The sequence below is a fragment of the Polypterus senegalus genome, chromosome 3, assembly GCF_016835505.1.
Source record: "Polypterus senegalus isolate Bchr_013 chromosome 3, ASM1683550v1, whole genome shotgun sequence".
NCBI classification, from domain to species: Eukaryota; Metazoa; Chordata; class Cladistia; order Polypteriformes; family Polypteridae; genus Polypterus; species Polypterus senegalus.
In genome coordinates, this window is record NC_053156.1 from 121,605,897 (window position 1) to 121,622,358 (window position 16,462).

General features: G+C 33.9%; 1 protein-coding gene across 1 annotated transcript in view; it reads left to right on the plus strand.

The window, feature by feature from the left end:
- The window catches only part of ascc3 (activating signal cointegrator 1 complex subunit 3), a 683,087-nt gene that overhangs the window by 255,537 nt on the left and 411,088 nt on the right, over positions 1–16,462 (plus strand). Inside the window, exon 14 of the mRNA XM_039747862.1 lies at positions 12,406–12,540. Coding sequence (XP_039603796.1) covers positions 12,406–12,540 — 135 coding nt within the window. The remainder of the gene's footprint in view (positions 1–12,405; positions 12,541–16,462) is intronic.

Below are 16,462 nucleotides of genomic sequence, written 5' to 3' on the forward strand. Positions count from 1 at the left end.
ATCTTTTGAGGCAGCTCAGGCCACTTGTTCAGGCAATATGTAATACAGAAACTGTAATTCCCTGTGTTTGTTTAGACACCAGGACAGATATAGCATTGGAAAACCTTTTAAGTGGGACAACTTAAATGTAAAAAATTAATCGATCTCTCCAGTCTAAGATTCAATTAGCAAGAGAGGAGAACAATGCATAGTCAAGATCTTTTGATAAGATAACTGTCCAACAAAGTGTTTTGAAGATTTTGATGAGTTTTCCATAAAATGTAGATCTTTAGTTAGGTTGTCCAGGTCAGTCAGAGAGATGTAAACAGTCCTCATATCTTGTCATAAACTCTTGTCTCTATGTAAACCATGCTGTAATACGTTAAATTTTATCATCAGTTTAAATCCCCATTCACTTTTGTCTTTTTGTGTTTTGAAGTTGCCCATAAGCACTGTGACTTTAAAGTCCTTCTTGCAGGGTCCATGGCTGTTAAAGTGAGCTCATACAGGAACATCCCTATTGCCATGCTTTAATGTGGAACCTATGAAAATTCATTCTTTGGTGATTTATCTGTCTAGTTTCTTCCACATACAGTGCACTGTTGGGACATTTCATACAAAGAATTAGGTAGACCACATTAGATGATCTGCAGAAAAGTGATCCCATTATGTGATCTTCTTGTCGGCAATGTGTTATGTAAATTTGTATTGTAAATGTGAGCACACATTTTGTATCTTTTCTGTAGGTTCACTTAGTGAGCTTCAAACAATTAGTTGCTGCAGGTTTGGTGGTTGTCTGTATGCCAGGATTGGAGGTTCTGGGAATACATTTCTGAACGTGTCATCATTATTATGTATTGGCAAAATTCTTTTATAATTTTTTGAAGTGCTTCAAGATGTCAGTTACAGGTGACAACAATGGGACACGGTTCTTGTTGTCCTTGTTTTTAGGTTCCAGAAGGTTGTTTCTTGGTATGGCAGCATTACTTCTTATTTTAGTGTCTGTTGTTTTAGGTGTTTATCTTTGACTAATGAAATCTTGTCTAAGTTCCTGCAGTTGTTTAGCTCGGTCTGTAGGATCAGAGTAAATATGATTGTAACGTATTGCTTTCCTGACAATGATGGAATGCCTTATATGCTTGGGGTGGAAGCAATCCCTTCTCAGGTATGTACGTCTTTGTGTTGCTTTGTGAAAAATAAAAGTTAGAAGGGTTTTATCTTTCATTTAAATGATGGTGTGCTGACTTCTGTTTTTGAGTACTTGAGCTTTATGTTGGGATGGAAAGAATTTATATTTGTTATGAAAATGGAGGAGGTCATTTTTACTGGCAGTCCAGATCATGAAGATGTCATCTATGTAACAGAGATACAACATTGGTTTTAAGACACATGTTGATATAAAATCCTCCTCCAATTTTGCCTTAAATAGGTTTGCAAACCGACAGCCCATTGCAGTCCCCATTTGTTGCAAGCAGAAGTCGTGTTCAAATGCAAATAAATCGTGTGTCAGAGTGAATTTAATCATTTGTATAACTGACTCTGTGGGTAAATCATGTTGTTTTTGGTTTCCAAACAATTACATTCTGATCCTTTAGTCCATCCCTCAAAGACACAATTTTTGGCATAGTTTTTGGTATTATTTTTTCAGGTTTGTAAGTAAAATCTTTACAGCAGAGTTTATATGCTTTTAGCCAACACAGTGACACAGATATTTTTATTATTTAAGTCTGTATCTTTCTGAGTGAAGATGAGAAAGAGCATTTTTTGTGTCTTATAGCATCTTTAATAATCAGCATGTAATATAATGTAGTGGTTAGGTCTTTTTAATATAAACCACATCCCTTAATATTTAAATTTTAGCTGCCAGTGCTTTAACTAAATTTGTTTAACTTTAACAGTGTATGTTTGCCGGGTGTGAAAATCCACACTGTTTAAACTATTTTTGGCAAGTTTCGCATGGTTTTTCCATTTGTACATATTGCCTTCACATTAAGGATCCTTTGTGCGGAAAAGTCATAGTTTTTTCCCTCCTTATCTGGTGAGAATAGCTCTCTGAAGTCCTTGAAGTTTTCAAACATTTTTTTTTTTATATAGCTAATCTTTGAAAACAAAATCCTGCTCTTGTTTGAGAAAACTCTTAACTTACTCATATACATATTTGTGTCAACATTCACATATCTTATGATCAATTCACATCCATTAATGGTGGTGAGTTTTTAAGTAATGCCTTTAAAAATTGTGGCAGATTACAGCTTTGTTCACAAAGAAATCAATGAATTTCAAATCAGTTTAGTTTATTTTTTTTATAGCTCCTGGGAATAGTGATAGTAAATTCTGTAGCCTTCTTGAGTCAAAATGGCTATTGCATTTGCCCCATATATTGATCAGACCCTTGGTACTTTCAAAGAAGATTCTAGATTGTTGTATTTTCTCTATCTGTGCAATTAATCTGCAGTTTATATTTATACTATGTACAGTATTGTTTAAATGGCAAGAAAAGGGATTGAAAATATTGGACTCTTGTTTAATAATCTGTGTTCAACAAAAATTATTCCACTATTATATGTAAATCTAAAAGGGAGAAAAACTGCATTACAAAACCAGGAATCCTTATTAGTAAATGGTTATTGTGCGCAATGCTGAATTATCAAATTAGAAGTTTATGTGAAAAATGAAGATTGTAATTCAGAGTTAAGAAATAGTCTAAATGTGAACTGATAATGGGTGCTGTGTTTGTAGTTTCCAAAAAATATTTAGCTGGTATAGCACATACACTGAGGAGGTTCAGTGTATGTTTGCAACATTTATAATTAAACAACACAGTGTTCAAGCAGAATATCACATGTATGGTTTTCATCTGATTTTATATGAGCTTTAAAGCATCACATTCAGTCTTTCTTGTTTTTAAATATACTTCCATAAAATTACATACCATATCTATTAGGTTATAAACTCCCACAGGATTTGGAAACACTAGTCTTTATGTGATTATAAAATGAAAAAGGGCATGTTTTCATGTGCCTTGATCTCCTCCTTTTTGATGCAGTTATATATTTTTTTCTAGTCTGAAAAAAGTATGAAGGTCAGTTCTAATAAAACTAAATGAAACTTGACCCAAAAGATCACCTAAACATAGTAGTCAACGCAATTCGTATGGCATGGTGGATTATTACTTTTTTATACTTGCCTTACAATAGCTGCACCTAATGTTTTTAAGTTAATTAAAGATCTGAAATTCCTGTTATTCATGTGTACAAAGCTAAAAGCAATTATGATAAAATATGAAATGGTGAGATGGATAGTTTACAGTAAAAGATCTTTGAAATAGTGATTATATGAAATTGGTTCATAAGTGGCTAACATTATCAGATGCTTAATTAAAGATGCTTGCTTACTTTTTAATTGCTGTTACAAAGTGATTAGAAAATTTAGGACAGGTAGACAAATTAAGTGTTGCAAAGTTAATTGATCACAGATGGTGCATAAGAAGTGCCAGATGCTTATTCTACAAATCCAAATAGCATTTGCAAGTATTTTATATATGTTATAAAGAAGGGAAAAAAAGGGTAAAGAGTTACCGCATTCTGGGATAGAACTCACCACTGACTTTCCTAAATCAAATTTCAATTATGTTTATAAAAAAAAAACACATTTGAGGACAATGCATAAGAAGTGTTGTACATTTTATGTGGTGAGACTGAAATGTATACAATGTGTTCTTTAATCACGTCTCAGTTATTGGATTTGCAAATTTAAAACTGTGGAACAGAGGGGTGATTCAAGGAAAAATGTGTCTTTGCCCCAAACATTACAAAGGGCACTGTATAACCTTAAAAATCAGTAAGTCAATATAGCAAAATAAGTGTGTATTTAGATTAGCCTAATTATTAGTTCTGTTTCCGTATAGATTCAGGTAACTAAGTTTTCGTCCTAATATCATTCTGTGTATGTGGTATTCTATCTAGAAATGAATTCTGTTTTGTGCTTAGCTTTGCCAGGTTAAGCTTTGGCTTCACATGACCCTCATGTTGAGTTAGGTATGTTTGAAGAAAAAAAGACAAAAGAATGTAATTTAATATATATTTGCTTTTCCAACGCATTTGCTATTTGTAGTTTTACAAAAATAATCAGTAATGTAAATGCCCAAAATGTAGGGTTAAAAGTTACCACTTAAACCGACTTTCTTGCCTTATCATTCACTTAAGTTAAGGAGAGTGTGTTTTTATGTTTGTGAGTCATTATATTCAAATGCCAAAGAACCGCTAAAATAGTTAATTGTAAACCCTTTTTTGTGTTCAGAGGTTTTACTACCATTTTCCTTGTGGCAGTTCGCATCTTTCAAAATTGAAACTTAAGCTTCCACTAATAAACAACTAGCATTAGAAATTAGTGAGATTCAACTCTTAATCCAGGCCCACCTTAAATTCCTTCGCACCTCTCCATCAGCTTGTTTTGTTTTGTAAATGTGTTGATCAGCACAAGCAGCACGCAGCCTGCTATCCCATCCCCCCTTGACAGAGCTCAACTCAGGAAAAAAGTTCTCCCAGCTCAATCCAAGGCTCCTTAGTTGCGTGTGAAGTTCCTGGAGTTGTATAGGGTAAATGATACAGTATATCATTATTTGGAATACATGCATTTCATACGTGTTCCGTGTCTACAAAGATCTTGGTAAGTGTCAGATGAAAGGAAATGAGGGAAATGCATGAAATGCTGAACATATACCTAAAATAGAAACTTTTTCCATGTTATACTAATAATGATGTGAAGTGTATAGTGTGTGAAGACTTAAGTCCAAATATCAAAAAAACATGCTTTTATTCAAGAATATATCCAAAGAAAAAAATATATATCATTAAATTTACATGTTGTTGTCAATCAGTTACAAACCCAAGCTCAAATGTCAATCAACAGAGTGCTAATATGTATTCTTGGATGGTGCAGTGGTAAGAACTGCTGCCTTATCACCAAAAGGTTGCAAGTTCAAGTCCTGGTGCTCCGTGTTTTGAGTAGTGAGCTGCAGTGGTGCTTGAAAGTTTGTGAACCCTTTAGAATTTTCTATATTTCTACATAAAAATGACGTAAAACATCACCAGGTTTTCACTCAAGTCCTAAAAATAGATAAAGAGAAACCAGTTAAACAAATGAGAAAAAAATATTATACTTGGTCATTTATTTATTGAAGAAAATGATCGAATATTACATATTTGTGAGTGGCAAAAGTATGTGAACCTCTAGGATTAGCAGTTAGTTTGAAGGTGAAATTAGAGTCAGGTGTTTTCAATCAATTGGATAACAATCAGGTGTGAGTGGGCACCCTGTGTTATTTAAAGAACAGGGATCTATCAAAATCTGCTCTTCACAACATGTTTGTGGAAGTGTATCATGGCACGAACAAAGGAGATTTCTGAGGACCGCAGATAAAGAGTTGTTGATGCTCATCAGGCTGGAAAAGTTTACAGAACCATCTCTAAAGAGTTTCGACTCCACCAATCCACAGTCAGACAGATTGTGTACAAATGGAGGAAATTCAAGACCATTGTTACCCTCATCAGGAGTGGTCGACCAACAAAGATCACTCCAAGGGCAAGGCGTGTAATAGTCAGCGAAGTCACAAAGGACCCCAGTGTAACTTCTAAGCAACTGAAGGCCTCTCTCACATTGGCTAATGTTCATGTTCATAAGTCGACCATCAGGAGAACAATGAATAACAATGGTGTGCATGGCAGGGTTGCAAGGAGAAAGCCACTGCTCTCCAAAAAAACATTGCTTTTTGTCTGCAGTTTGCTAAAGATCACGTGGACAAACCAGAAGGCTATTGGAAAAATGTTTTGTGGACGGATGAGATCAAAATTGAACTTTTTGGTTTAAATGAAAAGAGTTATGTTTGGAGAAAGGAAAACACTGCATTCCAGCATAAGAACCTTATCCCATCTGTAAAACAAGGTGGTGGTAGTATCATGGTTTGGGCCTGTTTTGCTGCATCTGGGCCAGGACGGTTTGCCTTCATTGATGGAACAATGAATTCTGAATTATATCAGAGAATTCTAAAGGAAAATGTCAGGACATCTGTCCATGAACTGAATCTCAAGAGAAGGTGGGTCATGCAGCAAGACAACGACCCTAAGCACACAAGTTGTTCTACCAAAGAATGGTTAAAGAAGAATAAAGTTAATGTTTTAGAATGGCCAAGTCAAAGTCCTGACCTTAATCCAATCGAAATGTTGTGGAAATACCTGAAGCGAGCAGTTAATGTGAGGAAACCCACCAACATTCCAGAGTTGAAGCTGTTCTGTACAGAAGAATGGGCTAAAATTCCTCCAAGCCGGTGTGCAGGAATGATCAAAAGTTACTGGAAACGTTTAGTTGCAGTTATTGCTGCAAAGAGGGGTCACACCAGATATTGAAAGCAAAAGTTCACATTCTTTTGCCACTCACAAATATGTAATATTCGATAATTTTCCTTAATAAATAAATGACCAAGTATAATATTTTTGTCTCATTTGTTTAACTGGTTTCTCTTTATCTACTTTTAGGAATTGAGTGAAAATCTGATGATGTTTTAGGTTATATTTATGCAGAAATATAGAAAATTCTAAAGGGTTCACAAACTTTCAAGCACCACTGTATTATTATTACTATAATATAATAAAAACATATCTTTGATTTGAATCTGTAACACCCGGTGTAAATTTTGACTACTTGTAAAAGTTAGCGCTTTTTTAAAAATTATTATTCAGTTTTATACTCTCAGTTACGTTCACGTGGTACAACGAACTTGCCTCTCCCTCTCTGAGTTGATGCCGTTTATCTCCATTTTTTTCACAAGAGTAGTGATGACCACAGTTGCTACTGTGGTTGATACCTGCTCAGAATTATTTCTTGTACCGGCAATCAAAGATATGATGTCCTGTGCTTGTTATCAGACTGGACTAAGGTAGCACCTTAACAACAGACAGCTTCTTCACAGCATTTTTGCTGGCCAATAGACGGCTGCACCGCATCACAATTCTGCTTGGCACCATGAGTAAAAGGGGACTTCCACCTACAGCTAAAGACATGTTAGTACACAAGCAATTCGCCACGCTAGTGTTTAGATTTCATTCAATAGGGGAAAAATAGTCACTTAGATAAAGAGTAAGAAATAACTTTTTAAAGAATTTTTGTTGAATCAGGTTTTTGGGAGCTGTTGTATAATTATTGTTTCCCCTATGTTGTATGCTTTTCTTTATTGCAAAAGCATAATCAAATCAATTTCAAGTTTAACTAGGGACATTTTGAAGTTAAGGTTAATCAAGACTGGTTTGGGCAGTTTACTTGTAAAACTGATAAACTTTCTTATGTTGTGGTCTTAAAAATAAAGAAATCAAAAGAGTTATTTTTTACTTTTTTTAACCGTTTAAGGGTCCTTGAATGAACATGGTTATGAATTAGTCGTTCATTTATCATTGTGTTTGATGACTAGTGTAACCAACGAATCTTGCAAGGAAGGGATTTTTCACAAGTGGCAAAGACTAATGGTTCATTTTGTATTCTTAAAAAAAATTTATACTGAAATCTATCTTATTGTGAACCTGTAACTGAAGATGCAGGTCCAGAAAATAGACAGATAGATGGATGGATGGATACTGTACTAGAGAAATCCATATTGTAACTTCAGCAGTTAGTACCTTTGGCAACAGTGGTAGTTGAACAGTCACTTAAAATCCCTTTCTTTCACATAGTGGTTTTGATGAAGCACTTATAAAAGCTAAACTCAGTACCACTTCCTTCCTGTGTTTGTTTTTTTAATAAAAATAGGTGCCGGATATTCTGCATTACAGCTTTACATTAATAGAGCAGGCTTCAACTTGCATTTGGTAGCATAAAGTAGATCTAATTATACGGTTTGTAAGTGTGGGACCACTTCTTACTATTTTAAATTACTTTTTTGCATAATTTAATGCCCAGAGGGTGGCCACTGAAATACAAAATTATATGACAATATAAATTAACCCTGTTACTTTATTTCCCATTGTGTTTCTTGTAATTACTTACCTATTTTTGTACTGTTAAGAGAACTTGTTTTCGAAAAGTTTGAGAATATGACCTTTTTTTGAATTGATATCTTCTCTTACTATTATATATTATACTACTGGTCAAAAGTCTAGAACACCTCAGTTTTTCCAGTTTTTCTTCAAATTAAATCAGTTGAAATGCAATAACTTACCTAAAATGGAAAAAAAGGTAAGCAGTAAACTACCAGAGGTTTATATTTGAAGTTTAGTTTAGCAAAAAATGAAATTTCAGAATATTACAAATGGACCTTCTTCAGGGAACAACTAACAGGTTACAACCAACAGATATTCTGCAACAATTAAAGCAAATTAAGCCTTTCAGGTTGAAGCAAATAATTTGCACAGGTGTCCCAACTTCCGTTAATTACCTACTCTGTCTGTTTGTCTCTGTAGTTCAATAAAAAGTAAATGTTTCATGTGCAATATTAATTATGGATATTAAAATTTAAAAAGGGTCCTAGTTGAGTAATATTTTAAATTATATGTTTATGAAACTGCAGTTGCCCCTATGGATTAATATACAGTACATACATCTGTTTTACATATAAGTAATTACAAAATATTTGTATTAATGCTGCTATAATGTATGTATTAAAATTTAGCCTTTATCCTGAGTATGATAAGTGTGAATTTACTGCCCTTGGATAATAGTCAGATTATGACTGATGTAAAACTTTTTGTTTGTACAGTACACCTCCAAAATTCGCGGGGGTTACGTTTCTAGAGCACCTGCAATTTTGAATCTGGTTAATAAATTACCTATTTTCATAGTTTAAACCCTAATTATGCCCCCAAAACACTTTAATTTAATTCCAAACAAAGTTTAATACATTACCTAAAAATAATGTAAAGGTAAACCTGTATACTGTACTGCTATGTCTCCCGCAGTGCTAGAATGTAAAATAGTGATGTTACCGCTATATGTACTTTAATTCATGCAAGTGCATTTTCATTGCCAGAAGCCTTAGATGGTGCAGCTTGTTTCGGCGGCATCTTGGAGCTGTAACCCTTAAAATGCCACATACTTAGGGTTAATGCATCCCTGGACGGCAAATACTTTTTTTTTGCACTTTAAGTAAACATCACAATTAACAAAGAAAAAGTGAAATTTTAATGGAACACTTTTTTCATGCAAAGAGCATCATAGTTACTGCACCACTAATCATTTTACACACTGTTAATGAACTGTAAAAACTGTTTTTAAACTACTGGATCAATATGTGCAAAGTACAATGCTTGGGGCACAGAATAACACAGGAGATTATAGAGACAGGAACTTTATTCAAACACTTAAAACAAACATGTCTCTTTCAGAAGTAAAAGGAGCTCAGTATGCAGTTAGTTATCGATTAAACAATAGACAAACATCATAGGGGAGCACAACCCCCAACAGGAGCAGAGAATGTCTGGGAAAGGAGAGAGAAACAAAGCAGTCAGCCAAAATGGACAGGCACTGTTCAGGCTTTTAAGTAAGCGTAGCATTGAGCAAGAAGCCGCAATCGAGAAATAAATCGTGATTTATTTATTTTTATGGTGGAGATTCCAGGGATGCATTCAGCCAGAGACAAAAACAAAGCAAACCGGTAATCAAGCAGCAAATAAAGAATGTAATGAAAACAAATGAAATAAGAAAACAACGAGGCCATCCCTGTTCCCCTTACGGCGATTACACATTAAATACAACAAAGCGCAAACAAAACACACACAGTAAATCATGAAATAGTTCATGAAAAATGGCAACAGATGAAATGTAATGTTGAAAATAGATAGTCCAGAGATCCGTACGTTGAATGGGAATGTACAGATAGTCCTACCGGCAGTTCCTGAAATGGTGAAGACGGGTGGACAGGTTCTGCAAGTGAGAAGGGCAAGGAGCAATGTGAGGGTGGTCTGTATTTCAGGGTTTGGGGTTTTCCCAGGGGTGTCTGTATCTTCTTGGGGTGCGATCAGCCCTCCAGCTCACAGTGGAAATTTGCGTGGCTTTATGCCAAGTGTAGGTTTTATACATTGCAATTTGAACATTGAGACGTTCTTGCGCAACATTTCTGTGCGTACGCACCATTTATGCATAAGGCCCCTAGTATTTAAGAAAGCAATTTTTAATGTGTTACTTATTTTACTTGGGATAGAATTTAAGTTAATATGCATCTTTGATTTCACACTAATTTTAATCTTTTCATGGAAAATTCTAAACTTTGAATTCCCTTCTCCCCCATTCCCTACTTTAAACAATCCTTGACTAACCAATTTATACATATCCCCAAAACAATTGGTGCCCTTTCAGTTCAGATGTAACCCGTCGTGGAGTAACAGGTCTCATCTGTTCCAAAAGGAGTCCCGTAGATTTAAGCCATATAGAACTTCAGAGACCTAATCAGTTATGCTGTTCATCTTTTCACATAATTATTTAAATTTGGACTGCAGAACTGATATCCTGACCTTATTAACACTAGCGTACAAAAGTTTGGAGTCGCATAGAAATTTTCATGTTTTTAATAGAAATTAGTACTATTTTCATTTTTTTTTTGCAATATTGGAAGTTAATTGTGTTACCTTGTTTTGCAGGGAAGTAGCATTCCTAAAGTTCAATTCTATGTTCAAAAATGATTACAATGAAACAGATTTGTCAAGAAATATGTCAGTCTATTGTTGTTTTGCAAAGTGAAGGCTATTTCATGCAACAGATTACCAGGAAACTGAATATTTCAAACAAATGTGTCCACTACTCTCTTCAGAGAATGCCTAGTGCCTTGCTTATTCAACCCCCCTTTTGCTTTCTTGCTTTCAAACTTCTTGCCGTTGTCAACATTATATTTAAAATAAAAATGTTCCATGCCCTTCACAGGCTGTAAAGTTTGAACACAAATACCTTTTCGCCTCCCTCAAATCACTCAGCTATCTTTGATTTCCTGCAGGTGATAAAAGAACAGCAAAAATACCTGCTAAAGGGAAACAAATGTCAAAAGACCCCTTAGTGAAAACCTAAAATAAGGTTTGTAGGAGTGAATGTTATGTTTTAATTAACTCCCACTTAGAAAGTAAAACGCAACAGTCCAGTTTTGAAACATTCAATGATAAACATAGCACAGTGTGTATAAAGAGGATTAGTATGACTCTAGGTAAGTGAAAATGTATATATTACACCAAGTGATTAGAAACTTTTGGTGATTTTGTTGTATAATCATGGATACTGTCTTTGTGGATATATTCTTCTATTAAATCTCTTACAAAGTACCTCCTGGTCTTTCTGTTTCTGTTACAAAAATCCAGTACTGTGCCTCATATCAATTGGATTTTAATGGTCACTTTTACACATTATTGATTATTCATTTTAGTTTGAACCATGCAACAACCCCAAAAGCTATTTTAAAGGTGGTGACAAAATAATTTGCTTTGTATCCTGTGTTCACTCCAGAATTAAATTTTATCAGGATTTGAGTACTTCCACACTAGTCAAACACTCCATGCTTTTTTTTCGGAAGGTAGACTAATCTAATTAAACAATATTTAATATCTCAAATAGACTTGCAACTAAAATGTCTCCAAAAATACTGGATCATATATGAGAGATGTATTGTATGTATAAAATACACTTTTAAATTAATAATTAGTATTTCTTCCTGAATGTACAAATACAAACATAATCTCACAGTAGGTTGTGTGAGATATCTGACAAATCTGGTTTTTGCGGTTCACATGGCATGTATATTATATTCTTTGCTTTCTGATTTTGATAGTATTGAGTAACCATTTTTTTATTTTTAAATTGTAGAAGAGAATATGACAGACAATAAATTAAGTATTTGTGAATAATATGATTGTTTTTTTTTTGCCGATTGTACATTATTCTTTGTTAAACACATACTGAAGTTACCACTGATTCTGTAAAATCCTCAATTTAATGTTACATGGAAGAGAATTCCTCATCAAAAACAACTTAATTATAATTCCTGGATTAATTATATTAAGTGGTATTTCTTTTTTAATTTAAGGAAAAAAAAACAAGTTTAATACATTGTGCCTTAATAGGAATTTATTGTCTCTATTTTCATGTATCTGTTGTTGGAACTCTAACTTTATTTATTTATTAAATATAAGTGCTCATATTCGTACTTGGTTATTGGCCTATACTGTTAAGGAAGTGTTCCTCATTCATGTTGGCATTTCTAGTTCACACAGAAAGTGTAAAAATTGTTTATAATTTGGATAATTTTAAAGGATCTAAATATTTTTATATAGTGCTGTATCTTAATTAATTTTATCTTAAACTACACAGCTCCACTTGTTTTCACATTTTTCATTATTTATAGTATATTCAATACTTTGTATTCATTTTAGAACCTGTAAAATTGTTCTCCTTTCCTGTTTTAAGGTCATGGTATTTGTACATGCTAGAAATTCCACAGTGAAGACTGCTTTGTCTCTTATTGAAATGGCAAAAAATCGTGGAGAAGCATCCTTCTACATGACAGAGCAAGGGGCAGATTATGGACGATGTGAAAAACAGGTACTGTTTAAGCATTACTTTTCTTAAAACAAGGTTAATGTAAAAACCTGTGTTTTCAACTGTAAACAATTAATTTTAGGCTTCAACTTCTATGTATAGATGAGTTAGCAATGTCTATGTATAGATGAGAGCCTTTTGTAAATAATAACATAAAACTATTCTAATTAATAAATAGTTAAATAAAGCTGCTGTCATTTTTTAAGTGTCTGGAGGTATTTATCATTTCTATTTTAAGTTCTTATTGAATCTGCGGTATGTGTCATTTTTAGTTGAATAGATTCTCTTGGTAAATGTCCTGCAAAAGAGAAGATAAATAAACAGAAATAAAAAATAATGGCACCATATATACACATAGAACAGTAAATCAACATATCATTCACTAATGCAGAAAAATATTAATTATATTGTGAAAAATTTATTGAGATACCAATTCTCAGTGCATATTTCATGGACATGCTGTGTAAGAGAAACAGAACATTAATCTTGTGTGTAGTAGATTTTAATCATGTAAATCTGAAATCAAATATTTTGGTTACATTATGAGAAAAGAAGATGTTTTAGAGGCACTTATTCTTTCAAAAGCTGAACATAAAATGCAGCACTTTATACAAAGAAAACAGGATGGAGTCCTTCATAGAATGTGGATAGCATAAAAATATATAAATAAATAAAAAATCCTTATAAAGTCCAGAGAGCTCTTCTTTATAGTGTTGTCTACACTCTTAAATGACTAATAAAACAATTAAAGTCCAAGACTACACCATTGGTATATAGAAGGTACCAAATATAAAAGGTACACTGCTCAACTGATTCTGTCACATTTGCATGTATGAACTACAGAATGGTTTTGATATTTAGAGATGTGCCCTAAATATTTTGATGTGTCCCAACAGTAGCTGACTTTTAGACAGTTACTTAAAATGCTATGTGTTATGTTTATGCATGTTAATTACACAAACAACAACTACAGTGCACATGTTTTTGTTTAGTATCATGACACCTAGAGTACAGTAGTTGGTTCTACTCCTCAAACCCTTACCTTGTCATGATAATGTATCGGAGAAGTTAGTTGTGGAAGGTGGTCTCCTTTTGTCATTGTTATCAATTGTGATAGATGGTTTTCAGGGTTGATGTTGATCATTTCCATTGAATAATTTCCAACAGAAGGAGTGCCAAACAGTTGTGGAGGATGGTGTCTGGATTGGAGGACATAATTGGGTGTAAATAAGCCCCTAATTTGGGTGGGTGGCTGTAAAGCATAAAAACCAACTATATCTTATATTGTATGTTTGAATAAAAGAAATAGGTACATGATAGAGTTTGTTTGTTACTCTAGGATACCCTGAGGGTTTGTTATTAAAGCCTGAACCACTAAAAACTTTTTTCCTGTATCATGACGGTTTCATTCCTTGTTATCATTTACATTACTGACATAATAAAATAGAGGAATATCAGAAATTAGTTAAAATCACCTCTGTTAATATGTTGGCTGTATAAATACTGTACAGTAGTTAGGTCTCCTGTGGTGAGGCTTTTATAAAATGTATTCAGCTGGTTTAAAATTAACTTTTAATATAAACTTTTGCCCCAAGTGAATATGGATGTGTGCGTAAGAGTGCCCTGCAATGGATTGGCACTTCTTGAGTTTGGGAGGGAGGAGTGGTTCCTGGTTGTCCCTCAATGCAACCCTGAAATAAACTAAGAAGGCTCAGAAATGAAAGGATGGGTAATCAAGATAAATCAGTGTAGCGACACACAGCAAGAAAATAGTTGTTAATTTTATGTAGACATCCACTCTTGAAGTCAACATTATGTTTTGTTATGTAATTGATTATCTAATATATCTCTCTGAGAATAAAACTACTTTACTTTAACACTTGCACTCTTTATTGTAGCTTGTTGTTTATAAAATATTTCTGTGTTACACTGTAGGTGTTGAATCTGATTCACAGAATAACCTTTAAATTCTTCAAGGTGAATGAGCATGGGATGACGATATGCATAAGTCAGATAACTCATTGTGCCAACATGATTCAGACCATAACAAAATCATTAGTTACTGTCCAGTCAGAGAGCAAAAAAGAGTTTTAGCTTGTGATCAATATTGCAGTATGATTGATTTTATTTAGCCAAACATGATACTCAGAGACAGCAATCAATAGCCTACCTCAGAAATTTATCTTGGGCGATTTCTAGTCAATGTATGATTTATTAAATTCCCTGCATCATTAACTTAGATCAAAGTAATTTATCTATTCTATGTTAACAGTCAGACTTTTTGCTTGTTTGTTTTTTTCTCCCCCATAATGGGTTGGGCAGATTTTACATAACAGAGTTACATTTACTCATACACTTATATAGATGGATCTGTTTTGTAAAAGTGGATAAGCAATTTTTTTCTCAAGCAGTCATTTTTCTTCTCATAGTTGAAAGATCTTCATTTTTTACCAGTGCTTCTGTTATTAGCAGTTCATTTCTTTTTTTATACTTCGTCTTAATAGGACAAAAAATATGCATTTTTAATGTTAATGAAGATTGATTTTATAATCAAAGTTGACAAGCTTTAGCAGTATATTTCCTACTTCTTTACCGCTTATACATAAATGTTATTATTAATTAAAGAGAAGAATAAATAACAATTTAGAAAATATACACATGTTGTACATTCAGGTAACCTTGAGGACTGCACAGGCACTGTAGCCCTTAATGGACTGAGTTCAGTAGGTCAGTTTTAGAACTTTCTCATCCATTTCAGGGTTTTAGGGGCCATAGGCTGAAAACAGGCATGGACAGGTCTGTAGTCCACCACAGAGACTTTTACTCAAATACACACATAAACACACCCACGCACTAAGTCACACACAGTGTCAATTTGCAAGTGCCAATTAATATAAACTAAATAAATAAACAAAACCCTTTTGTAAATGAGAAATGTTAGGAAATAATAAAGTTAAAGGCAAACTTTATTATAGCCACTAACAAATTTGGATATCACATGAATGTGTTACTCTTACGGATTGTAAAGTGACCAGATTTTCAAAGTCATAAACTGGGACACTTGTGTAGTATGGTTTTGCTCTTCATTATCAGAGACGGATCAGGGCACTGGAAAAAAAAATGATACAAGTTTCACAAATGAACGCATAGGAAACCATACAGTGCTTGAAATGTAACCAAATAAATAACAGTGCTGTCTGTTTTTGTCTACTTCTTAGTTGCCTTTGCGATTCTGTTCAATTTCAACACAAGTTCTTAATTAAGCTTCCTTTGTCAGAATTTTAACTTAGTTATTATTCTGGATTGGGTTTGGGTGTTTTGGGATATTTTGCCCCTTTATTAGATGGGGAGTTAACACTGGGGCGTTTAACATTTATTTTCCCTGAAGCTTGAAAATTGAATACATCCTTTCTAAGAATTTTTGAAATAGAGAATATGTTTCTGACATATTTTTCTTTTGGAGACCTCATATAAAAGATTATATTTTTGTGGTTATTTTCATCTGCATTTTGTTTTCCAAGGAATGCCACCATTTTGATGGTTTTGTAGCACTTGTTACCACTGTAACACATACCACAATGTATTGGGCCGGTGTGATGATGTCATCATCTGTTTGACTATATCAGGTCACTTTTTGTGGCTGTAGTTCATCTAAGTTTGACGGTATTTGTGAACTGTGTGAAAATTTGTGATTAGATTTTTTCTCTGTATGTACCTAGAGCTGTTTTATTTGAAGATCTAAAATATTTTATTTGTAGCTCACAGTTACGGCACTACGGCCATGTGATGCGTTTCCACGAGGGTGATATGGCTCATAAGAACCTCATTGTTGGGGTCCTGTGGCTGTAACAGGGCAAGGGGTCGCCCACGTAACACCTGGCTGTGGCAGATAGAGGGTCATTTCTGGAGGGTAGGACTAGACCGC